The sequence below is a fragment of the Phyllobates terribilis genome, unplaced genomic scaffold, assembly GCF_046119375.1.
Source record: "Phyllobates terribilis strain yellow unplaced genomic scaffold, ASM4611937v1 Scaffold_7__3_contigs__length_470593459, whole genome shotgun sequence".
NCBI classification, from domain to species: Eukaryota; Metazoa; Chordata; class Amphibia; order Anura; family Dendrobatidae; genus Phyllobates; species Phyllobates terribilis.
In genome coordinates, this window is record NW_027362767.1 from 44496467 (window position 1) to 44523345 (window position 26879).

General features: G+C 44.2%; 1 protein-coding gene across 2 annotated transcripts in view; it reads left to right on the top strand.

Annotated features, from left to right (window-relative positions):
* The window catches only part of SAMD4A (sterile alpha motif domain containing 4A), a 92472-nt gene extending 66603 nt beyond the window's left edge, over positions 1-25869 (top strand). Inside the window, exons 4-13 of one of the 2 annotated variants that reach the window (XM_073638463.1) lie at positions 9691-9954; positions 14417-14526; positions 14822-14908; positions 14991-15279; positions 15647-15732; positions 16905-17023; positions 18357-18585; positions 20028-20154; positions 21021-21104; positions 22663-25869. In XM_073638463.1, coding sequence (XP_073494564.1) covers positions 9691-9954; positions 14417-14526; positions 14822-14908; positions 14991-15279; positions 15647-15732; positions 16905-17023; positions 18357-18585; positions 20028-20154; positions 21021-21104; positions 22663-22691 — 1424 coding nt within the window. In that variant the 3' untranslated portion in view covers positions 22692-25869. The remainder of the gene's footprint in view (positions 1-9690; positions 9955-14416; positions 14527-14821; positions 14909-14990; positions 15280-15646; positions 15733-16904; positions 17024-18356; positions 18586-20027; positions 20155-21020; positions 21105-22662) is intronic. The other variant, XM_073638464.1, reaches the window with a different exon arrangement.
* The last annotated feature ends 1010 nt before the right edge of the window (positions 25870-26879 follow it).

Below are 26879 nucleotides of genomic sequence, written 5' to 3' on the forward strand. Positions count from 1 at the left end.
TGCTAATGTTTTGTTTTCCAGTTTGTTGCCCTTTTCAAGATCTCTGCATTGTGTCAATGAATGGAAGCTCTCATGCTTACATTCACACTTGCCCCAATCAGGAGCAGATTGACCCTTAGGGTCCAGAGCCCGTTGCCAGCAGGGATCCAAAGCTTCTTGGTCAACTTCACAAATATGAAAATTATCCTTTGATGCCGATTATAGTTTAAGGCATGAAACTCGTGGGAAAGGAAACGCAGAAAGGGGCAGTTACTTAAACTGCAATCACATTTCTCTTTTTCTGAATTCATGGAAACTGAATTCGTACCCCAAAAAGTATTTGTTGCATTACTGATGCAGATAGAAGTAGAGGGGCCCCGCTGACTTTTATGGGTTCATTATGTTTCTGTTTTTAGAACAGATGAAAAATCACAGCAGCAAAACGGTTTCTTCCGCTGTGAAGACTGACACGAAATGAGACTGACACCGTGATTATCGATGGCGCCCCCTCTGTTTCCGTTTGCATCACTTGTGCGACTTATCCATTTTCAATAACTGAAACATAGGAGTTAATGTCCAAAACGGAAAAGAGAAACGGAATGTCTGAATGAAAGTGTGAACGTTTCTGATCCGCGTGGGTCCAAACCTTTTGAGTTCCCTTTCATATACCTGTCTTAAATGGAAACCCATTGGAATAAGATCTGCACAAGAGGCTGGTAATGTGCCACAATGCCCATAGCTGGCCGAGATTTCCTCTACAATTTATGCCAATTTCTTAAGTGAATAGTTTGAGCTCTTACTCGCCCTGCCCTCTATCCACGAAGACTGAACACTCTTTAGAAATTGGTAAAATTTACACAAATGAGACGTGCACCAAAATTTGTGACTATTTTGCTGCCATAAAAAGGCCTTGAGAAATATCTCCCGAAGTATTTTAGAAAGCTGTTGAATTTTTTTTTTATTGTATATATGTGTGTGTATGTATGTGTGTATATATGTGTATATATATATATATATATATATATATATATATATATATATATATATATATATATATATATATATATATATATATATATATATATATATATATATATATATATATATATATATATATATATATATATATATATATATATATATATATAGTACAGTACAGACCAAAAGTTTGGACACACCTTCTCATTTAAAGATTTTTCTGTATTTTCATGACTATGAAAATTGTACATTCACACTGAAGGCATCAAAACTATGAATTAACACATGTGGAATTATATACTTAACAAAAAAGTGTGAAACAACTGAAAATATGTCTTATATTCTAGGTTCTTCAAAGTAGCCACCTTTTGCTTTGTTGACTGCTTTGCACACTCTTGGCATTCTCTTGATGAGCTTCAAGAGGTAGTCACCGGAAATGGTCTTCCAACAATCTTGAAGGAGTTCCCGGAGATGCTTAGCACTTGTTGGCCCTTTTACCTTCACTCTGCGGTCCAGCTCACCCCAAACCATCTCGATTGGGTTCAGGTCTGGTGACTGTGGAGGCCAGGTCATCTGGCGTAGCACCCCATCACTCTCCTTCTTGGTCACATAGCCCTTACACAGCCTGGAGGTGTGTTTGGGGTCATTGTCCTGTTGAAAAATAAATGATGGTCCAACTAAATGCAAACCGGATGGAATAGCATGCCGCTGCAAGATGCCGTGGTAGCCATGCTGGTTCAGTATGTCTTCAATTTTGAATAAATCCCCAACAGTGTCACCAGCAAAGCACCCGCACACCATCACACCTCCTCCTCCATGCTTCACGGTGGGAACCAGGCATGTAGAGTCCATCCGTTCACCTTTTCTGCGTCGCACAAAGACACGGTGGTTGGAACCAAAGATCTCAAATTTGGACTCATCAGACCAAAGCACAGATTTCCACTGGTCTAATGTCCATTCCTTGTGTTCTTTAGCCCAAACAAGTCTCTTCTGCTTGTTGCCTGTCCTTAGCAGTGGTTTCCTAGCAGCTATTTTACCATGAAGGCCTGCTGCACAAAGTCTCCTCTTAACAGTTGTTGTAAAGATGTGTCTGCTGCTAGAACTCTGTGTGGCATTGACCTGGTCTCTAATCTGAGCTGCTGTTAACCTCCTATTTCTGAGGCTGGTGACTCGGATAAACTTATCCTCAGAAGCAGAGGTGACTCTTGGTCTTCCTTTCCTGGGGCGGTCCTCATGGGAGCCAGTTTCTTTGTAGCGCTTGATGGTTCTTGCAACTGCACTTGGGGGGGACACATTCAAAGTTTTCCCAATTTTTCAGACTGACTGACCTTAATTTCTTAAAGTAATGATGGCCACTTGTTTTTCTTTACTTGGCTGCTTTTTTCTTGCCATAATACAAATTCTAAGAGTCTATTCAGTAGGACTATTAGCTGTGTATCCACCAGACTTCTGCACAACACAACTGATGGTCCCAACCCCATTTATAAGGCAAGAAATCCCACTTATTAAACCTGACAGGGCACACCTGTGAAGTGAAAACCATTTCCGGTGACTACCTCTTGAAGCTCATCAAGAGAATGCCAAGAGTGTGCAAAGCAGTCATCAAAGCAAAAGGTGGCTACTTTGAAGAACCTAGAATATAAGACATATTTTCAGTTGTTTCACACTTTTTTGTTAAGTATATAATTCCACATGTGTTAATTCATTGTTTTGATGCCTTCAGTGTGAATGTACAATTTTCATAGTCATGAAAATACAGAAATTTCTTTAAATGAGAAGGTGTGTCCAAACTTTTGGTCTGTACTGTGTATGTATGTATATGTATGTATGTATGTATATATATGTATATATATATATATATATATATATATATATATATATATATATATATATATATATATATATATATATATATATATATATATATATATATAATAAATAAATAATTTTAGCTTTGATTTACATAAGTTTACACAAAATGTAATATTAGCCATGCAGACACTTTTTTATTGTAGGGTCCTAGTTACTATTAGTTAAATTTGCATTTACTTAAAGGTGTCTTCTGTTTTTTAAATACCCTTTTTAGAGCATCTAAAGGGGGAAATCCTCAACACCTCCATCGGTCAGCAGAGTAGATTGGTTACAAGTATCTAGATCTCTGGAGGACCCGACATGTTTGTTCATTGCATCAGTGGCTCATTGATTTTAATAGGCAATGTGTAATACTTCACTTTCCCCTCTGGAGGCGCTGCAGGGGCATTGTCACTTAGAGATGAATGACTGATACTGTCAGATATTGCGTGGTTTACAAAAATGAGAACCAGTCCGTATGGAGCGAGCAGCTGTGTTTAATATCTTTATATATCGGACACCATATATGTATTTTTGGAGCGGCTGTACATCACATTCAGCCAGTAATCCAACAGGTGCCTAGCTGTGAAAGTGTAAGTGCGGCCCTGGAATGACTGGTGTGCTGCTATTCATTCCATGGAGTTCTCTTACTGGAGTTTTAGTCTTAAACCAGTTGCTGAGATCAGGCCGAGCCGCACATTTCATTCATACAGCTGTTCCCGGGCCTCTCTAAGGCGACCAGAATCAAAGCGGCCAGGACCAGGGAAGGACTTTGATAGCTGACAAATTGTGCTGGGAGCCAAGTTTAAATTTATTTTATTTTACTCACTTATATAGCGCCATTATTTCCACAGCACTTTACAGACAATATGATAAAATATTACAAATAGTAAAATTATACTGCTAGTATAGTTAAAGGGATATTTTCAAGATTGCAAATCACCCATCTATATAATAGGTGATACTGTGCTGATTGGTGGCGATTCATCTGCGGGGGCTCCTAAGGATAGGGCTATAAAGTGGCCTTTGAGAATGAACCTACAGTCTGCACAACTATATACAGTTGGGTACTGAAATTTTTGCACAGTCACACGTTTTGACATTTTAGCTGTTCACCAAAACTTATTCAAGGTCCAGTTCCATAATCAAACTGGGCTGAAAGTGCAGTCTCTCAGCTGTAATTTGAGGGTAGTCACATCCTAATTGGAGTAAGGGTTTAGGAATTACGGCTCTTTACTTTTGGTTCCTTTAAAAAGAGGCCACTACATATTAATTAGACCATTATCTCAAGCTCTTTAATGGGCTGCATGGACTATTCCCTCATTAATCCATCATCAATTAAGCAAGTAGAAGGTCTGGAGCTGATGCCAGGTGTGGCATTTGCATTTGGAAACTGTTGCTGTGAACCAAGAACATGCAGTCAAAGGAGCGCTGAATTGTAGACAAACAGACCATCATTAGGCTGAAAGAATAAGACTTCCATCAGAAAGATGGCAGAAATGTTAGGGGCGGCCAAATCAATAGTTGGTTCGTTCTGCAAAAAAAAAGAGCACACTGGTGAGCTTTGGGAGCATAAAAAGGCCTGGACATCCACGGAAGACAGTGGTGGATGATCGCAGAATCTTTTCTGTGAAAAACCCCTTCAGAACATCCACCCAAGTGAAGAACACTCTCCAGGAACAATGCGTCTCAGTATCTAAGTCTACCATAAAGAGAAGACTTCATTAGAGCAAATACAGAGGGTTCACTGCAAGGTGCAAACCATTACTCGGCCTTAAAAATAGGCAGGCCAGATTAGACTTTGCCAAAAAAAAAAACATCTAAAGAAGCCGTCCAGTTCTGGAAAAGCAAAGTGAAGATCAACCTGTACCAGAATGATGCGAAGAACAAAGTATGGAGAAGGCTTGGAACGTCTCCTGATCCTCTGCACAGCACGCCCTCTGTAACACTTGGTGGAGGCGGTGTGATGGCCCGGGCAAACATGACTTCCAATGGCACCGGGTGGGTCACTAGTGTTTATTGATGATGTGACTGAAGACAGCAGCAGCCGGATGAATCCTGTGTGTACAGGGCAATACTTTCTGGTCAGATTCAACCAAATGGAGCAAGGTTGATTTGGACGGCGCTTCACAGGACAGATGGACAATGACCCAAAACATCCTGCGAAAGCAAGGAAGTGGAATATTCTTCAATGGCTGAGTCCTCACCAGATCTCAGCCCCATCAAGCTGCATTTCACAGGCTGAAGACAAAACTTAAGGCAGAAAGACCCACAAACAGGCAACAACTGAAGTCACTGCAGGAAAGGCGGCAAAGCATCACAAAGGAGGAAACCCAGCGATGGTGACGTCCATGGTCTCCAGACTTCAGGCCGTCATTGCTGCAAAGGATTCTCTACAAGGTATTAAAAATGAAAATTTTATTTACGGTAAAGTTAATTTGTCCAATTGCTTCCGAGCCCCTGAGATGAGGAGGCTTTATAGAAAATTGGCCGCAATTCCTAAACGTATCACAGGATATTTGTGCTCAACCCCTTTAATGAGACCTGGAAGTCTCCACTTTAATTGCATCAACGTTTCTTCATTTTAAATCCAAAATGGTGGCCTACAAAGTTGAAATCACGAAGATTTGCTCCCTGGCCAAATACAGTGGGGAAAATAAGTATTTGATACACTGCTGATTTTTTCCCACCAACAAAGAATGGAGAGGTCTGTAATTTGTATCGCAGGTACATGACGCGCCCCCCTGGGCCGTGGGGTACTCGGCAGCCGGGCCTCTGGTTGCGGGGGGATATCACGGTGGCTGGCCCAGTCCTTGACCCAGGGTGGTCAGTAAAAGGGGGGGATAGTTTCGTGGATTTGGGAAAGTTCGTGACGCCACCTGTAGATTGCAGCCAAAAGGAGCCACCGCTGCGGAGCAGTCCTCTGGAGCTGGTGTTATGGCAGCAGGGATGGTGTGGCTCTCCACAGGTAGAGCAAGCTCCAGGGCAGTGAAGGATGTGTAAGTTGCGCTGGGCGTTGTAGTGCAGTGAGGGAAAGATGGCGCAGATAAAGAATGGACGGAGGCAGTGTGGTGCAGTTATCCGTGTCTTTACTCAGTTTTTATGACCGTTCCACTGGTGCACTGTACAGGTGCTAGCCTCCCACGTCGCGCTGCTTTCACCAGGCAGGGGTTCAGCACTTCCTCAGGCAGATTAGGAGCACCTGACAGAACCCCTCTTTCTTGTGTTCCTAGCTAGACCGACTTCACGCTGGGTCTTTCTCCCTCCTGCCCTGCACTGCCCACTCTCAATCCTGCTCGGGTGCTCTGAAGTCCCTCCTGTACGTTGGAGTTCCCGGACCTGCTTGACCCTCCTGGGGATTAGAATGCAGCTTCGGCAACTGACTATATAAGCCAGAAGCCTCCGGTTTTTCCAGCCGAGACTTGAAGTACACGACTGGGCCAGGGGCCGGTCCCCTTCTTGCGGCCTACGATCCCTCTGTCTTCTGACAGATTTGGGGTGTACGGGTGCCTTCCTGCACTCGCTGTACCTCCTAGGATCCCTTCTTAGAACGGACCCTACTCCTCTGCTCCCCTCCTGGGCCTCTATCCTGGGCCCCTACTTGTGGAGCAGAGCTCCTACTGAGACTCTGCTCCCGGACTGTTCTTCTGAACTGTCCTCTCACTACTCCACTTAACTTATCTGCCACCCTAAGATGGCTTCCCTATTTTATACTCCTACTAAAGTGCTCCCTTAAACTACTTCCTCCACCCACACCCACTACTGGTTGCCCCCTACCTTTGGGTTCCCCCCACTCCAGCCAGGGTCAAGGCTCAGCAGAAACATACATTGCGTCTTGCCCTTCCAGCCGGCCTGGAGTAGTGTAGTGTTGGATGCAGGTGTTGGGGTTCCGGGCAGCACTCCCTCCTTACCTGAGAGAAGGGGATACCACACCTCTGGGTGAGATGCAGTACCTCTGTGGCGACTGAACCCTCAGGGGCGCCACATACACTTCACCTGTCTGAGCAGAATCTAAAAATAAAAACCAGGAAATCACTTTGTATGATTTTTACATAATTAATTTGCATTTTATTGCATGAAATAAGTATTTGATATAACAGAAAAACAGACCTTAATATTTGGTACAGAAATTTTTGTTGGCAATTACAGAGGTCAGACCTTTCCTGTAGTTCTTGACCAGGTTTGCACACACTGCAGTAGGGATTTTGGCCCCCTCCTCCATACAGATCTTCTCCAGATCTTTTCAGGTTTCGGGGCTGTCGCTGGGCAACGTTGAGTTTCAGCTCCATCCAAAGATTTTCTATTGGGTTCTGGTCTGGAGACTGGCTAGGCCACTCCAGAACCTTGAAATGCTTGTTAAGGAGCCACTCCTTAGTTACCCTGGCTGTGTGTTTTGGGCCATTATTATGCTGGAAGACCCAGTCACCAACCATCTTTAATGCTCTTCCTGAAGGAAGGAGATTGGTGGCCAAAATCATTTGATACATGACCTCCTCTATCCTCCCTTTAATACGGTTCAGTCGTCCTGTCCCCTTTGCAGAAAAGTGCCCCCAAAGTATGATGATTCCCCCACCATTCTTTACGGTTGGGACGTTGTTCTTGGTGTTATACTCATCTATCTTCCTCCAAACACGGCAAGTGAAGTTGATACCAAAAAGTTCTATTTTGGTCTCATCTGACCACATGACCTTCTCCTATGCCTCCTCCGGATCATCCAGATGGTCATTGGTGAACTTCAAACGAGCCTGAACATGTGCTAACGTGGGCAGGAGGACCTTGCGTGCCCTGCTGGATTTTAATCCATGACTGTGTAATGTGTTACTAACAGTAATGTTTGAAACTGTGATCCCAGCTCTCTTCTGGTCATTGACCAGGTCTTCCCGTGTAGTTCTGGGCTGATTGCTGACCTTTCTCAGAATCATCCTTACCCCACGCGGCAAAATCTTTTATGGAGCCCCAGACCGAGAAAGATTGACAGTCATCTTGGGTTTCTTCCATTTTCTAATAATTGTGCCAACAGTTGCTGCCTATTGTCCTGTAGCCCATCCCAGCAACTTTGTCCCAGGTGTCCTTAGAGAGCTCTTTGGTCTTGGCCATGGTGGAGAGGTTGTAGTGTGATTGATTCAGTGTGTGGACAGGTGTCTTTTTATACAGGTAATGAGTGCAGAGTAGGAGGGCTTCTTACAGAAAAACTAACAGGTCTGTGAGAGCCAGAATTCTTGCTGGTTGGGAGGAGATAAATTAAATTTTATTGCCTGAAATAATTATATGAATTTTGTAAAAATCATACAATGTAATTTTCTGGTTTTTACTTTTATATTCTGTCTTTCACAGTTGTACCTACGATAAAAATTACAGACCTCTCCATTCTTTGTAGGTGGGAAAACTTGGCAGTGTATCAAATGCTTATTTTCCCCACTGTATTTCTGGACCTAACTGTGTGTGTGTGGTGGTGATGTTTCTGGTTTATCCAATACATCCCCTTGGCCTTCTGTTAATTTACTTGTCTCTGGTGTCAGGATCTCTGTAGAAATCAGGGTATGTATTAACCAAAGATCCCGACCACGAGCAGCTGCTACTTTCTAACTTTCACTTGTACGGTTAGAAGTCCATTAAACTGTCAGTCTTAGTAATTGCCGAGAGATCCTTGGAGACGGCAGAAAACCCTGACAGTGAAGCGGCTGCCGCAGTCCGTCACTAAGCATTGGGCGCATTGTTATAATCTCCACTCAGGAGTCCTTCACAAGAGAATAAAGGCGACTAATTATAGGTAATCCCGTTACATCAGGTTCTGGAAGTGTCAGGTTTTCCTGTGATCCATTATATTAACAATGTATAGATCATTTCTAGTCTAGTTTTTCTACAATTCTTGCCTGTAGGTGGCAGTATATAACAGTGATAGAATAATTATATTCTGGCATTAGAGATTTTAAAGGGGTTTTCCGATCTCATAAAGTGATGGCAATCCGCAAGGACATACTGTTGCTTTTTTATTGTTTGGGGAGTTTTATCTCTGGGGCTTAGGAACCCACTAATCATCATAAAGTGATGGCAGATTTATAAGATTAGAATACCTGTTTAATAGGTGCTGAATTATCAGATATTCTAGATTATATATTGGCTGTAAAAGGTGATATTGCACTAACTGTCAAAGGTACAGAAATTTAAAGGGTTTGTTCAGAATCCTAAAAAAGAACCTACTCACTCCCCTTCCCCCAGAGACTGCTGCACTTTTGTTCTTGGAATGGGTTTGATATTGCTATTCAGCCGGATTAATTTGAGAGGAACTAAAGTGCAATACCATAGCTAGCCCATTGGTGGTGCTGTTTCTGAACCATGTGTTGTTGTTTTTTTTTTTTTTAAGTAGTAGAAATCCCCTTTAATCAGAGAGAGAGGTCTTTTTAAATGTCTTCTCTTCTCTACTTCCTAACTTCTGGAATAAGGGGAGATCTGTAGGACTCCAAACCTCCCCGAAACCTCCTGTAAATAAGCAATTTCAGGATATGGCTTCATTTAGGGAGGTGGGGGAAAGGTGCGTAGAGGCAATAAAGGGGCATGACCTCAGGAAAGAAGTGTGCCTACAGCCAAAAACTACAGGAATCCTCCCACCGGATAATATATATTAAATGTAGGCAGCTTATCTCCATTGAAGTGAATGGGGCCGAGCTGTAATACCACGCATGACATGTAGACATGGGAGGCGCTTTTTTTTTTTTTTTTTTTTAGTAATATATCCTCCATTTTTTTTATTTTTTTTTTTCCCTCTTCTAATCCTGGCCAATCCCCATAATGTAATTGTATTCTCTCCCTTTAGTTTATTAGTAACCTTACCTCTTCTTCTTTTTTTTTTATTTTTTTTTATTTTTTTTTATTTTTTTTCAGTTCTCTCAGGCCAGATGCACCACAGCCCCTTGAAAAGATCGGTGTCCCTTACCCCGCCCATGAATGTGCCGAACCAGCCACTAGGACATGGGTGGATGTCTCATGAAGATTTGAGAGCTCGAGGATCGCAGGGTGTTTCATCTGATCATGCCCCTCTGTCTCCCCAAAGCAGCGTGGCCTCTTCGGGGAGTGGGGGGAGTGAGCACTTAGAAGACCCCTCTTCTGCACGTAATACATTCCAAGATGAAGGAAGCGGGATGAAAGGTGAGTGTAGTAGGATCCCCTTGTAGGTAAATAGTCTGTTCTGTACAGGGATGGAATTTAGAATGGGCAACATCATCAGACCAGATTAGAGCAAGAACTACTACAGTGTAAAGCATGGAGAAAGCGTGCATGAGCCTGAGCTAATGAGACAAGCGATGAATTGGAAGTTGTGGAAGAGGGGGCACTATAAAACCCCCAAAGATGTTAAGGGTACAAATACTGGTAGATCACGTTGTCTGGCTTTATACCCCTAGTAAATGGACTAGAGTTCGATGGGCCCTGTTGCAGAATTTGGACCTGTGCCCCAAACTGCATATTGGTCAGATGTATGGGCCTTTGTAGCGTTCTAGATCTTCTAGAGACACGCCTGTTCACCCCCCATGTAATAATATTCCTGTTTTGTGCCCCTTTCTGTAATAATGTCCCCCGTCCTGGGGCCCCTTACTGGTGTAACGTCCCCCGTCCTGGGGCCCCTTACTGGTGTAACGTCCCCCGTCCTGGGGCCCCTTACTGGTGTAACGTCCCCCGTCCTGGGGCCCCTTACTGGTGTAACGTCCCGTCCCCCGTCCTGGGGCCCCTTACTGGTGTAACGTCCCCCCTTCCCCCGTCCTGGGGCCCCTTACTGGTGTAACGTCCCCCCTTCCCCCGTCCTGGGGCCCCTTACTGGTGTAACGTCCCCCCTTCCCCCGTCCTGGGGCCCCTTACTGGTGTAACGTCCCCCCTTCCCCCATCCTGGGGCCCCTTACTGGTGTAACGTCCCCCCTTCCCCCGTCCTGGGGCCCCTTACTGGTGTAACGTCCCCCCTTCCCCCGTCCTGGGGCCCCTTACTGGTGTAACGTCCCCCCTTCCCCCGTCCTGGGGCCCCTTACTGGTGTAACGTCCCCCCCCCGTCCTGGGGCCCCTTACTGGTGTAACGTTCCCCCCCCCGTGCTGGGGCCCCTTACTGGTGTAACGTCCCCCCCCCCCCTGTCCTGGGGCCCCTTACTGGTGTAACGTTCCCCCCCCCCCCCGTCCTGGGGCCCCTTACTGGTGTAACGTTCCCCCCCCCCCCTGTCCTGGGGCCCCTTACTGGTGTAACGTTCCCCCCCCTGTCCTGGGGCCCCTTACTGGTGTAACGTTCCCCCCCCCCTGTCCTGGGGCCCCTTACTGGTGTAACGTCCCCCCCCCCTGTCCTGGGGCCCCTTACTGGTGTAACGTCCCCCCCCCGTCCTGGGGCCCCTTACTGGTGTAACGTCCGTCCCCCCCCCCCCCCCGTCCTGGGGCCCCTTACTGGTGTAACGTTCCCCGTCCTGGGGCCCCTTACTGGTGTAACGTCCCCCGTCCTGGGGCCCCTTACTGGTGTAACGTCCCCCCCCCGTCCTGGGGCCCCTTACTGGTGTAACGTTCCCCGTCCTGGGGCCCCTTACTGGTGTAACGTCCCCCGTCCTGGGGCCCCTTACTGGTGTAACGTCCCCCCCCCGTCCTGGGGCCCCTTACTGGTGTAACGTCCCCCCCCCCCCCCCCCCCGTCCTGGGGCCCCTTACTGGTGTAACGTTCCCCGTCCTGGGGCCCCTTACTGGTGTAACGTCCCCCGTCCTGTGGCCCCTTTCTGGTGTAACGTCCCCCGTCCTGGGGCCCCTTACTGGTGTAACGTCCCCCCCCCCTGTCCTGGGGCCCCTTACTGGTGTAACGTCCCCCGTCCTGGGGCCCCTTACTGGTGTAACGTCCCCCCCCCGTCCTGGGGCCCCTTACTGGTGTAACGTCCGTCCCCCCCCCCCCCGTCCTGGGGCCCCTTACTGGTGTAACGTTCCCCGTCCTGGGGCCCCTTACTGGTGTAACGTCCCCCGTCCTGGGGCCCCTTACTGGTGTAACGTCCCCCCCCCGTCCTGGGGCCCCTTACTGGTGTAACGTCCGTCCCCCCCCCCCCCCGTCCTGGGGCCCCTTACTGGTGTAACGTTCCCCGTCCTGGGGCCCCTTACTGGTGTAACGTCCCCCGTCCTGTGGCCCCTTTCTGGTGTAACGTCCCCCGTCCTGGGGCCCCTTACTGGTGTAACGTCCCCCCCCCCTGTCCTGGGGCCCCTTACTGGTGTAACGTCCCCCGTCCTGGGGCCCCTTACTGGTGTAACGTCCCCCGTCCTGGGGCCCCTTACTGGTGTAACGTCCCCCCATCCTGGGGCCCCTTACTGGTGTAACGTCCCCCCATCCTGGGGCCCCTTACTGGTGTAACGTCCCCCGTCCTGGGGCCCCTTACTGGTGTAACGTCCCCCCATCCTGGGGCCCCTTACTGGTGTAACGTCCATTCTACCACTCTTTTCCAACACCTGATGATGAAAAAAACTATTCTTCTTACCTTCCACCACTGACATGGGGTTTTCGGCATGCCAGCTATGGACTGCGTATGACCTCACTGACATGCGCCCTGTTTGTGACTGACATGCTGATGTCAGCCGCCGGACTCTGATTGGCCGGCTGCGTATATTGCGGTGCAGGGAGTCTGCGGGTCTCTGCGCTAAAATACACTTCAGCTAAATGTGCGTCCTCAGACGCAGATCCAGCTGAAATGGGCTCTGGCATTGGTGGCCCCCCTCCCGCATGGCTCCTTTCGCCCCTGCTTAGGCCATTGCAATTCAAGGCTATGATAAGTTTTTTGCCGTGCATTGCTTCGAGTGGGCACCTTAAAATAGTAATTTGCTGTGGAAGTGGCATCGATGGCCATGCACAATTGCCACTTAAAGACTTGACAAAATTTTCAGCGGTCCTTACGTATGTCTAGCCCTATCCTTGGATGTGTGGAGTATCTTTAATCCAAGCGTTTTATCCGAAAGGTCGCACTTATTGGGTCTCAGATATTTTTTTGACAGCTGCAAAATTTCATGTCCCCTGAATGACCTGGGCTGCGAGTGGACGTGGGGTAGACTCCGAGGAGGAGCCATGTTTGCTGTGAAAAAAAACCCCTGGCAGCTGGGTAAAGTTGTGCCGTATGCAATCCGAAAATTAAACTAATGGGTTCTAGCTGCAAGTGGTACATTTACTGCTATCGAACGCTTCCAGAATGCTTGAAGCCAGCGGAGGGGCACACGAGGACATCCGCTGAAAGAAAGGGAAAAAATGGCTGCGCAGAAACACAAATATGTCTTACTAATCAGGAGAATGTTGTGGATTCTTTATTTTGTCATATCTTTATTTGTGCTAGATCCCCCCCTCCATACTGTGACTCACGTATCTGATCTTTCTGAATTTCAAACAGTGGAACTAACAATCCTGGACCCTCTGAGCACAAAGGTTTTCACGCCCTAAGGGTCCGCTCCCGGCACCAGACACTCATCTGTCCCCACATGCTGCAGACAATAATCTGCACTTTTCCGTCAGTCCTCGGGTCACGTTGCTTCAGTATATTTATCTTTTTAGGGTTATTTAGATATTGAATGATTTTAGGAAATGTAAGAATGCCCTACGCTACAGAACATGAACAGTAGGAAATATATAAAGACTCTTTATGGTAGGATTTTCATTGTCAATTTGCATTATTTTTCACCATGCCAGAGCCCCACGGACCCCATTATAAGTCGATGACGTGTCTTGGTCACCATTTGTGTCTGTTGTGTTGGGTCCATTGCATGACAAATACAAACTGCGTCCAATGAGCCCCATTGTCTTATATAATAGGATCTCTCTGACTATGTCAAGGTGTCTGCCATTTTGACAGAAGAATTGGAGCTGCATGCTTCACTAATTTTATTTTTTCTTGTAAAACATGACGGACTCTGCAGTTACGGATCTTGATAGATTTGTCACCAGATTTCACAATAAAAACTGCATATAGTAGTAAATAGATTTCTGACCTGATGAGGCTGGTGCACTTACTGTGAATGTCCACATGAGAATGGCTGTATAATTATATTTCAGTTCACTTAGCCTGACTGTCAGCTCCTCGCTGTTCCTCCTCACTGCTACTGCTGCTGCTGAATGTCAATCTACCTTCCATAATTGACAGCTCCTCATTGCCCACCCCCCTGCTGCTGAATCTCAACCTACCTGATCTGATTGACAGCTCCTCAGTGTCCCACCTCCCTGCTACTGGTGAATCTCTGCCCACTTAGCTTGATTGAAAGCTCCTCAGTGTCCTTCCTCTCTGCTGCTGAATCTCCCTTACCTGGCCTGATTTACAGCTCCTCAATGTCCCTCAATCCTGATGCTGCTGCTGCTGCTGCTGCTGCTGAAACCTCCCACTGCTAAGTACAAGCTGTAGCTGGGGGGGGTGAAGAATAAACACACTTGGACTCATGAGCTCATTTGATTTGACTCCTAAAAAGATCTTTTCAATATCTGTATTATACAGCCATTTTTTCATTTTCATAGCAAGTACGCCAGCCTTATTGGGTCCAAGATATTTTTAATGTGTAGAATCCAGTGATCAGATTTGTGTGGGAATAATTTTTGTTGGCTGATTTGCATTGAGTTCCACCAAACGCTTGTCTTTCAGATGTGCCCGCGTGGCTCAAAAGTCTTCGTTTGCACAAGTACGCAGCCCTGTTTTCTCAGATGACCTATGAGGAAATGATGTCCCTCAATGAGTGTCAGCTGGAGGCACAGGTACGTCAGAATTTTATTTTAATTCTATTCGTGTGAGAAGCCTGTCAGGACTTGCTGGGAGTTGTAGTTTTGCAATAGCCGAGGAGCCCCTGGTTGTGTAGCGCTGCATGCGTGATGGCTTCTTGCTGGGTCATGAGTGGAGATTACTTGGACACAAAAAGTGGTTGGACTCTTAGATTTCTTTGGGGTGGGGTGGGCTAGGAGCTAATCCTATCACACAGACTTGTATGTTTTGGGGTTTGTTTTTTATTTGAGATATTTAAAAAATATATATATATATTTTCCCTTATTTCAGAATGTTACAAAAGGTGCAAGGCACAAAATAGTTATTAGTATCCAGAAGCTGAAAGAGCGGCACATTCTGCTGAAATCATTGGAAAGGGTAAGTGTTCATATGGGACTCCGGGGTCCGAATTCCCACCAGTCCATATATATCATCAGCATCATTATTTTACATTGAACAGGACATCCTAGAAGGGGGTAATCTGCGGGGGCCACTTCAGGAGCTACACCAGATGATTCTCACACCCATCAAAGCCTACTCCGCACAAAACTCCACTGCTGAAGACCACAGCCGGGAGTCGGACCCTCACTCTTCATTACTTGGCACTGAGGGTCAAGGATCAGACAGCAAAGACTCTGCTTCTGGAGGGATTCAACAGCACCATATGGGCAACCTAGAGGGAGAGAGTGGGGGGATCCCTTTACCTGAAGGGGATCTTCCAGGACAGTTCACAAGGGTAATGGGTAAAGGTAAGCAATAAAAACCTAGAAGGATAAACTTTATAAGGGTTTAATTAAATGACTATCCAGGATCAGAAAACTTAAGGTCGATATTTTTTTTTTTCCTAATAGCACCACTTCTGCCAACAAGGTTGATTGTGGTATTGCAGTGTAACCCCATTCACTTCAGTCAAGCTGAACTGCAATATCAGACCCAACCAAGGTGTGGTGCTGTTTTTGGAAGAATCCTGTAATTTTGTTCCTTGCTTATAACAAGGGTGGATTGAGCATAATCTCCCCCCTAAGCAATAATGGTATATCGGCCACATTTATTTATTTTTCTTTCTTTATTGACCTGCCCCCAAGTATTATCCTGTTTTATTGTATTTGTTTCCAGTTTGTACTCAGCTCCTGGTGTCCAGACCAGATGAAGAGAACATCAGTTCCTATTTGCAGCTGATTGACAAATGCCTTATTCATGAAGTAAGTGACACATAAAGGGGTGTTCTCAAGTTATCCCCCATCCAACTTTCCAATCTCCCTTCCCACAGGGCTCTTCAGATCCCCTTTTCTCTGGATCGTTTGGGCAACAGAAGTTGGACCCCCAGTGATCGGAAAGTTAATCCCTAACCTTTGGCTAGCGAATAACTTTTAAACTTGAGAATGCCACCAATTAAAAGGGATTGTGCCATAAAATAAAAAACTGATCCAATGCTGTGAATAGATAGTAGAAGGGTTTGACCAGTGGGACCAAGTGTAAATATAGTGGTAGTGAGTGACTAGTGAGCATGTGGCAACGGTGCCCCCCCCCCCCCGTATATGGGTGCTGGCCATGGTGCCCTCCGTGTGTGGGTGGGTGTTTTTGTTTTGCACCAAATTCTTCTTAAGCTTTGCCTATTTTGAAGTCCAATTTCAATTTCTACGGAAATGTTTTTTTTTTCTTCTTTTTCCTCTGTTAACCATTGTGTGCTTTTTGTTTTCTTTCTAAATCCCTATGTTTGCTGCTTTTATTATTTGTGGCAAACGTTATGCACAAATGTGCTCTTGTATCCTCCTTGTATTTTTTTTGCACAACAGAAATTTGAGCAGACGTTAGCCACGTGAAACGTTTTAGCAGATCACACGACTCTTTGCTTTAAAAAAGCGGAAAAAAAATTAAAGCGGGGTGGGGACATTAGTGACTTTGCCCTAAGTGTCATTTTGAAAAAATTTGAAAAATACCGCGAAATGAAAATCTAAAAGTGACTGAGGTGGTGGGGAGGATGCAAATGATGAATGTGGCAAATGGTGCATGCACAAGCACTCATGCGCTAATCTGCGGGCAGCTGGGAAGACGGGTGGTCCCCACAGACATCTTTGAACCACAGATGACCTCACAAGTAATGCAGGGTAAAATCCTACTAAGGATCCATAAATTCTTTTTTTAGGGAAGGAAGCTGCTTCATTAGATTTGCCTATAGGAAAATCATATATGAATTTGCTGGGACACTCTGCTCTGCTACATCGGCAGTACAATTTCTATACATATTTGCAGCGATGTTCTATTTTTCAAACATTCTATCTGTGTTGCGGAAGTCTGATACAATGTTGCAGTTGCTTTCCATTGCATAGTGTTTTATTCTGGTGCAGTCCGATAAAATGATGTATTTGCACAGGCCTTTACGGAGACACAGAAGAAGAGACTGTTGTCATGGAAACAGCAAGTACAGAAGCTATACAGGTCTTTTCCACGGAAAACCCTCTTGGATGTTGCTGGGTACCGGCAGCAGAGAAAGTAGGTTGGGTTCAGATCCCCCCGTGTGCTAGTTACCTTAGTGACTGCATTTCATCAGCTTGTTGGGAAACCCATCTCTGTCTGCAGGCTATGGGTTTGTTTTTTTTTATTTTGCAGTAAAAATTCCTGTGCATACATTAGTGCGCTGCCAGCAATTTGCAAGTCGGGGATTGGGAAGTTCTGCGCAGGAAAAGCCTCCGATCATTTTCGCCTTGATCACTTCAATTAAAATTTATGACATTGATGTATTATTTTAGGAAAAGGATGAGGGGTTTCCTCACCTCCCCAAGGCTGCAGCAGCAGCAGCAAGGCATTGAAATTTCAGCTGCATAGCACAAGCATGGGGAATGTAAATCTCCATCACTTTTTTCTTTTAAAGGGGAAGTACACCTAAAATTCAAATCATTATGTACTTGAATCTCCATATGTGAGATCTGTCTTTTTTTTTTTTTGTTGTTGTTGTTCCTGTTGTCTTTTAACCCCAGAAACTTCACCTCTCCTGTCCGAAGATTGTGCATTGAGGATGAGCTCCATGGGGCAAAGTGTTTTATACAGGTTGTGCAATACCAGACACAACCTGTAGACACAGGTGGCACCATTTCTGGAAGAAAGCAACCATGTTTTTCTAACTTCATACAAGCCCCTTTTAAAAGGGTTATCCAAGATTTGAGAAATATAGCTGCCTTTTTCCAAAAAAAGCACCACCAGTGTGTGTGGGTTGTGTGTGGTATCGCAGCTCTGTACCATTCACTTTAATGGAGCTGAGCTACAATACCAGGCACAATTTGGCACTGTTTTTGAAGAAAAGAATGCATTTTTCTAATTTCATATTACCCCGTTAACGTTGCATCCATCTAGGTATTGCATGGTAATGACAGCCATTGTAGTGTTTGGACACCCAATTGTGCACAGAACCTCAGCTAACTCCTGGCGTTCTGCTGTGACTGTAGCCCCCTAGTCCTTGCACTTATACTCATGCACTAGGAGGCTCAGTATGAACAGCGTTAAGACCCGTCTACAATAAGGAATTGTAGCATTGCAATAATTAACTCTTGGAAGGAGCCCTCTCTACTCGCTGATGAGTAACTGGAATAGGAAGTCATAAAGACAATTTGCATACTTTTTCCCAGAAAGCATTATCTGCAGAAAATAAAAATCTGTTCTATAGGGCCACCCATAGGTGTCAGTAGACACTTTCTTTCCTTCTGGAAGAGAGGTAATTTATATAAAGTAACCAGTGTTACATCTGTGGCTACAATTTCTAAAAATGATATAAAAATTTTCTATTGTGTTTCTGATTTTGTTCTAAATCTCTAAATGTCCCCGTTGCCAGGACCAGCGTTGACGTCTTCATTGGCAGCCGAGGGTTTGGACAGTCCAACTCATTGCCCACAGCTGGATCTGTGGGTGCAGGATTGGCGAGAAGAAACCCCCGGCAGTTTCAGATCCCATCCAGGAACCTTCCCAGCACACGGCTTGGTTTGCTGGGTCCAAGCAGCCTCCTGGGGGCAACACAGCGAACAACGTCCAACAATCCCGCACTGTTGAAGCAGGGGAGACAGGTTGGTGCACCGAATATACGGGTTCATCTGCTAAAGGGGAAATTATTGGAGAGATGCACTACTTTGTATGGGAACAAATTTGCTGATTCTGGCTCTGCCTTCTTGTTCTCGCCATAATAAAAACTATTTCTGCATCATAAGATGCCAGATTATTGGAGTTTTATATTAGTAGGCAGCTAAGACTTTGCTGCAGGTTACTTGTGCAACCGCTACGGGGCCCTAAAGAGCGCTACCCTTGGTGCAACATATTCTTGGAGGAAGAGATGTAACTTGACGTTCCTGGACTTTAAAGCAAAATCTGCAAAACTGCCCCAACCTGCCACGTGCTACTTATAATACTGGCGTCTTATGGCAGGAGATCTAAAGGGTAACGTTCCTCCTTGTGGAGGGTGACAGTGTGAGGAGGCTTCTAAGCCATGCAATGCTCCTAGGAAGTTTACATGGGCATTGGTCCGGATGTGACCCCTTTATAGTTACATCAGTGATCCACGGTGTATAAAATGAGGTTGACCGCCCTAACTCCACACCCCCCTCCCCCAAATATTCAGAGATTTTTCACAATTTTTTTTTGTGACATCAGTGTTTTTTTCTTTCCCCTCTCGTTGTTTTGGAACCTAAATTACAAACCCTACGACACCACGATAAAATAAGTAGGAGCTGTCTCTCCCGGACACATGATTACTTAACCATGTTCTATTTTTTCCACATGTCTGGATCCTTTTAAAGAAATAATAAAAAAAAAAAAAAATAAAAAAAAAAGTAGTGAGAACAGACTGCAGGCATTTCCTGTGTTCCCTGCAGAGGGGGTACCAAAGGGGCCGCAAAGAGATTTTAAGATGTGAAACCAGGAGCGGACCAGGTGCAAAAAAAAAAAAAAAACCCAGCTCCAGCTGAAAAAAATGTACATTTAGGTGGGAAGTATGGAGTTTATCCTTAAATAATGGTTCTGGCCCTTTAAGAAACCATATTTCACAAAGGCTCCTTATAACTACAGATGTGGAAGAAGAGAAGGCTTATAATAAATCTATTTCTGGGGTCGACGTTGGTTCAGAGGTGTTGCCTGAAAAAATTAGGATCAGCATAGATTTTTAAGATACAAAAATAAATTCCCTGTTCTATCCCATACTGTCCATTATTTATAGTGCCCGCTTATTATCTAGCGCTCTACGTGGCCTATTGGGCTTTCATTAAAAGCTATATAGCAGTTTATTGTCCTCTGTTATCAGCCATTTCAAACTCGGGCTGGCAATAGATTGCCACTGTTGTCTTCTGTTATCAGCCATTTAAAGCTGGAGAGTGATTGACTGTAGTATTCTTCAATGGGTTGACCCATAAGTTGCCACAAAAGTACCAGAGTTGGGCATGGTGCCTTTTGTGCAGTGTTCCTGACCCCATATTGTACCATCTAATTAGTAATGGTTCCTACTTGGTTCTCCCAATAGAATCTGTGGTTTGCCAACCCTGGTGGGAGTAATAGTATGCCGAGTCGATCTCACAGCTCCGTGCAAAGAACGCGCTCACTGCCTGTCCATACCTCCCCACAGACGATGCTTATGTTTCAACAGCCAGGTAAGCGTGCTGCATGCTTAGCTTCTATATCTTACCTAAGGACTTGCATTTTTTTTCCTGATACACTGCTCCAAATCTCCAGCATAGACCGAGATAAACTATAAAATTCTGCTTGCCTGCAGCCACCACTAGAGGGAGCTCATTGCATGCTGTTTTATTATTACATTCAATATATATGGGAAGCTCCCCCTAGTGGTGGCTTCTGTAAATATATTTAGGTATAGAACCTCCTAAATTTAAAAGGGTACGTCCAAATGGAATGGAATAAGGCATGTGGATAGATTTTAGCAAATCCCATCTGCATGTTGCAGATTTTTCAGCAAAGGATCTAAAAAAAATAAAATCTGCAGCATGTTCATTTCTGTTGCAGATTTTATTGCATTTATTGTATTTTTTGGTATGTGCATAGGACTGCAGGCAAATAAACTTGGTGTTCTTATTAGAGCAAATGGTAACAATTGAGTAAATTGGTGTGAATTTTACTTTTTGTCTAATTAGGTTTGTGATTTTTTTTTTTTTTCCTTCTACTCTGAGGGTGCATTAGACCAGTGGCGCTACAGCTCCCAGCATGCCCTGGCAATCGCAGTTTTGCAGCAGGTAGAAATTTGTCAAATTGGGCATTTGAGAACGTTAAATGACAAGTTCAGCTCTGGATTTTCCACCTTTTAATGCCCTTGTCCTTATGCACCTGTTGGTTTTTAAATATATATAATAATAATGCACCTGTTGGTTTTTAAATATATATAGATCTCCATGGTACGGTCTCGTAATAACAGATTCCACGTCCACGAGGGTCTGATCGTGTGACCGAAATTCTAAAAATTCAAACATTGGGTCAATTTTTTTTTTTGTCTCTCCACCTCCAGATTTTCCAATACCAGCAACTGAACCCGATATCAATAACCGTCTGGAATCGCTGTGTCTCAGTATGACTGAGCATGCTCTGAGCGGTAAGCATTGCAAATATAGCTCAGCTAAAAATACCCGGGGAGGAGACAGCCCAGAAGAGGAATGTCTGCGAGACGTAATACTTGTACAAAATGTCTATTTTCTGGCTTTGCTTTGTAAATCCAGCCAATGAAATCAGCACTTAGACTACAGAGGAGTCTGCTGTTTGGAGTCCTGCAGCAGGAAAGCTCGGGCTCAGGCGGTCCAATGATAGAATGTCAGTCTGCAGCTGCCAAAGTCAGTTTTGCGGTGGGCTGAGGTATGTGAGGTTATTGCAAAGCAGGATCTGGTGGAACAGCAAAACAACATGTCTGTACACTGTGTGACTGCAGGAGCGAGACGCGCACAACTTATTGCCGTCGCTGAGCGCTGATTTTGTAAATCTGGTGCAGTTTTCCAGCCTGAGATCAATTGTGTGTCACATAATTCCCTGCAGTCAGAAAGGAGAGGGAAACTTGTGTGGATGGGAAGGCTGAAATTAGGAGTAAGGTCACTCCATTATAATCCACAAAATGGGCTATATAAAAACCTTTAAACCTGAGGACCCTTGTGGTGAGTGCACAGGAGCGCATTCCCTGTGTATATTCCCAATACAGAGTTTTACAGACCAAAAATCTCCTGTGTATTAGAGTGTATGAACTTTCTTTGTGCCCCTCTCCTTTTGTGTGGCTTTTCTCCCCGTGGCCCCTTGTATCTGTCGTCCGCCCCCTCCCCACAACTGCACAGGCCATCTTTCTTCACCCCACCCCACCCCATGCGGTCTTGCTGTGCACTCAACCCCGCCCCCCCCCCCTCCATCCCACTTGGCCTCTCTTTCTTCATTTCCCCCCTGCACATACTTTCTCTTTTTCCCTTCCAGCCCCCCCCATACATGGCACCTTTGGGTGGCCTTTTTTCCTGTGCGCCCCCATTGTCTCTCTGTTCCCCCCCACCCCATTCTTCTTGCTTATGCTTTTTTTCCCCCCTTTGGCACTACTGCTCCATCTACACTCCCCCCATCGTTAGGCGGCCTTACCTTCTATTCCCCCCTCCCCCCATTCTACTCGGCCTCTCTCTGTGCCCCCATGCACCGCTTTTCTTTCCGCTCACCCTCTAATGCAGCATTTCTCTTTGCGCCCCCACCCTCTCTCACAATGCGGCCTATCCCTTTGCACCTCCCCACCACCATTGGGCAGCCTTCCTCTCGGAGACCCCTTGTGCGGCCCTCTTCTTGGTAACCCCGGCCTCTGATCTGCAATTCCCCTGCCTCTCCCCTTTATGGCAATTCTCTCTGTGACTCCCACCTTCCATGTTCTGGGCTTCCTCCATCTTGGAGATTTTGGAGAGTTCCATGATGTCCATTTGGCAATACTCTGTAGCTCAGGTGGTAATTTATACATGTAATCTTAGTGTCTACACAAAAACGTGCCCATCTCCCCTATTTATGGGTGGGATTGTGGCCACCACCTAATATTTTGCTATCTTTTCTAGCTACCCATCTAACTTTCACAGCAGCAATGATGAGGTTAACCTGAACTTTCCTCTGACCATTCACTCCCCTCAATACATTTTTTTTTGCAGATGGCGTAGACAAAACATCCACTATCTAATGCGAAACGGTACTTCGTGGCAGCGCTGGGCGTAGCACACGGAACTGCTGGTCCAGTGTTGGGTTTTGCTGACTCTCTTCCCTGGATGCGCCAAACACAATTTTGCCTTTTTTGTTTTTTCCCCGTTATTGTAAAAAGACGGAGGGTTGGAAGCATAAGCTGAGCTTGCAAAGGAAAAAAATGGCTATTTTGTAATTCTGTGAAGTGAAAATATAAACTTTTTCCATATGATCAGTTTCCTGAATGAAAAGCTTCTTGTTATGAGCGGGAAACGTATGAAATGTGATCGGCAAGAAATTTTGCTGCCACTGGACAAAACATGTCTGACCCATCGCTGCGGACTGGACATGTGACCAAACCATGGAAGAAAGAAGTTTTTGTTCTGTTGCATTTTTTTTTCGATACATTTGTATTTTGAATTCATTTTCCCCCTTAGTTTGAAAAAAAAAAAAAAAAAACACAAATTACTCATGTTTACATGTTATTAAGGGTACATCGGTTCTTCAGGTATGCCTTCTGTATCTTAATTGTCATAGATTTTTTTTATTAATAGCAGCCGGTTTGCGTCATGTAAGAGACAAAATTTTCTTATGGAAATAGAAAGTGTCTTCAAGGTTTTGAATCTGGCTCTTGGGTCCCCAAGGGCCATTAGTGTTTTTTTTTTTTTTTTGTCAGATAGGCCTATATATAGCTTACTATAGACATCAGAAAAAAGTCTGCCCACTCTTGGATAGCTGGTGTCCCCACTGACCTATATTGTTTGCAAAAATAATTAGAATAATTTAAAACATTTCAAACAATTCACTTTTAAGAATAATAATTAAAAAAAAAAATTGAAACAAAAACAAAATTGTGGGCCAAACTTCTAATGTCTACGGGCAGCATTGTGGTGCCAATTATTAAGTAAAGGGTGAAGACTTGGGATGTTTATGGAAAGTCTTGGAATGTGAGTGGAAAGTGAAAAGAAGAAAAGAGCAGAGTTGTTTTTTTTTCTTTTTAGGTTTTTCTTTTTTTTTTTTTATCTTTGTTTCTGAAAAAAAAAACTTTTTGCTCAGCATCCTCGTCCTCTGCTTTATTTGGAATTGTATCATTTCAAAGTTTTTATTGTGCAGTTTTGTTTTCGGTTTTACTTTTTTTTTTTTTTTTTTTTTTTTTTGAGGGAGTGCAAAAGGCAATTCTGCTGTTGGTAGTTTTGAAATAAATGCTGCTGATGGGACTTTAGTGCTGCTTATGGAGATTCTTACATATATTTGCCAGAGGCAAAAAAAAAGTACTAATTACGTACTCTAAAGTAAAACAAATATTGCTGCAATAAACACCACTGCATCTGCTAAAATGCCAGTGGCTGGTCAGGGGATTCCAAAGTCTCCTGCTCATTCCTTCACTGGGCCACTCTTTTAGAGAAACTTTTTTTTTTTTATAGTAATTTTTTCAAAAATGGCAAGCTTAGCCATGAAAAATGTGATTATTAGCCTAATTGGTCAAATGTTTTGTACAAAGGATTATTTCCCCATTTAGTGGCCAAATGTCAGTACATCTACAGCCAGACTGAAACTGTCGATGTAGTAGAAAATGGTCAATGCACACAGCGCTATAGGTCCACTAACCGGTCGTCTGGAGCTTCTGAGAGGCACCATAGTCATCCCCCAAGGAGCAATGCTTCTAATGGCATGCACTGGAAAATGCCATGATTTTTTTTTTCTTTTTTTTAACAGATTCATATGGCATTCATGAGGAAAAAGACCCCATGCGGCTCCCTTATAAAATTAAAGGGTCATGGTGGTACAGTTTGAACCTATAGCAGGCTGTGGGCACAATACAACATTAATATCTAATATGGCTGTGTGCATGATATCACCCAAATGCAGCAAATTCATTAACACATGGGACTGTTTATTGGCTTCTGACTTTCTAGGAACAGATAATCATGCCATGCCATTGCATGGCTATTAATTAGACCTAGCTGATGGAAGAACTTATTTAACTATAGAATATACATTCTTTATTTCACCATATTGTCAGTCCAATACATTTTTTTGTATTGTTACAAAAATTGGGACTTCATCCTATCAGAAAAAAATAACTTCTCAAAAAACGTTATAACTAAATGCGCATACCTGAAATCTACAAAAACAAGAAGGTGAAATAAGAAGACACCTACAACTGGTGCTGTTGGCACATACTCAGTGTTACGAGCTATATCCATGTATTATTCAAACTTTAATTCCATTTTTGACAGAATTAGGGAAATTAAGTTGTGTTTTTTTTTTTTTGGCTATAATAGAATTTTTTTTTGGAAATTTTTTTTATCGCCCCCTAAAAGTATGTTCACCTGGAGTATTCACAAAAACCCTCTTGGTAGCCACACTCAGCTAAGCCCTATTGAACGGGGCTAATATACATACAGTTTTGCAGCACAACAAATGGCCAGGGATTCTATTGCAAATATTAGCAGACTTTTCAATTTCTGTATGAAGAATCGGCCTTGTGAACAGAACTGTCACATCTGGCACCCACCGATCAAGGTCATACTGCATAATGTAAATATTGCCCCGATGCTATATTTTAGTGCAGGAATGCCATGTATTTTTTTTATATTTTTTCTAATAGTCATCATCCACTTAGGATCAGAAATGACCCAATTGAGGGATGGTGGGAGTCCCAATTGTTGTGCCTTTTTTTAATCATTGACATTTTATGGCAAGTTATAAAAGTATTTGGGGAAAACCCTCTAAACAGGCACAATAGTATTTTATATTTAATTTCTAGATATGAAAGAGAATTGCTGTCCTATATGGGTAGTTTTTTTGTTTTTTTTCCTAGGAGGTCATTTTCCCATGATGCGTCTCTGAAGGTCCATTGTGGAATCCTTCATGTTACAGCGTTCTGGTGGTCCCGATCGATTAACCCCTTTTTTGTTTTCCCCTCCACTTGACTTCGATCCATCATGGACCTCTACTTAGTGATATGTATGAGTAAAATACCTCTTTGGGCCCATTGCAGTCCAGGAGCTCCTAAATGTGTCTGTGACGGGAGCTGCTATGGAGGTGGCTGCGGACCCCTTAACTCTAGGACCCCTTAACTCTAGGACCCCTTAACTCTAGGACCCCTTAACTCTAGGACCCCTTAACTCTAGGACCCCTTAACTCTAGGACCCCTTAACTCTAGGACCCCTTAACTCTAGGACCCCTTAACTCTAGGACCCCTTAACTCTAGGACCCCTTAACTCTAGGACCCCTTAACTCTAGGACCCCTTGGCATCTGCACAGGTTGCAGCAATAGTCTGTTCTCCTCTCCTACAAGTATTTTGCGACGGTCTGATTAATAAATAATACAGGAGGTATCAGGGCCTCATTTATCAAAACTATCAAACAGTAAGCCTGCCTTTGTTGCCCATAGAAAGCAGTCAGATCTCTGCTTTCATTTCTTAAACTGCCCTGGAAAAATTAAAGCTGACATCTTATTGGTTGCTACGTGCAACAAAGACCATTAATTGAGGCCTTAGCAGTAAAACTAGCCTTGTTGACCATAGCAACTAATCAGTGCTTGGCTTTCATTTTTGAATCTGCTCTAGAAAAATGAAAGCTGGTCTATGATTGGTTTTAATGGGAGATGTTAGACAGTCTTGATAAATGAGGCTTGGCCAATAAAACTGCCTATGCTGGCCATAGCAAAAAAAGTTCAGCTGCCATTTTTTCCAGGACAAATTTCGTAATGAAAGTAAAACTATGATTGGCTGCTATGGGTTACACTGCCAAGTTCACTGCTTAGGCCAATCAGAGCTTAGCTTTCATTTTTCCAGAGCAGTTTAAGAAATGGAAGCAGACTTCTGATTGGTTGCTATGGGCAACAAAGACCATTTTTACTGTTAGGCAGTTTTGATCATTGAGGCCTAACAGTAAAAATGGTCTTTGTTGCCCATAGCAACCAATCAGAAGTCTACTTCCATTTCTTAAACTGCTCTGGAAAAATGAAAGCTAAGCTCTGATTGGCTGCTATGGGCAAATTATTGTTTTTTTTACCTTTTACCCATCTCTCTCCCCCCCCCCCCCTCTAAAAAAAAAATTTATTATGTGGATATATTGCGCCAAATACACATACCGAAAGGACAGGAAAACGGTGCTTAACCTCCTTTGCGATCCATCTGGGGAAATGAATATAATTCTATAGGTCTACCCTTCCTGTTCA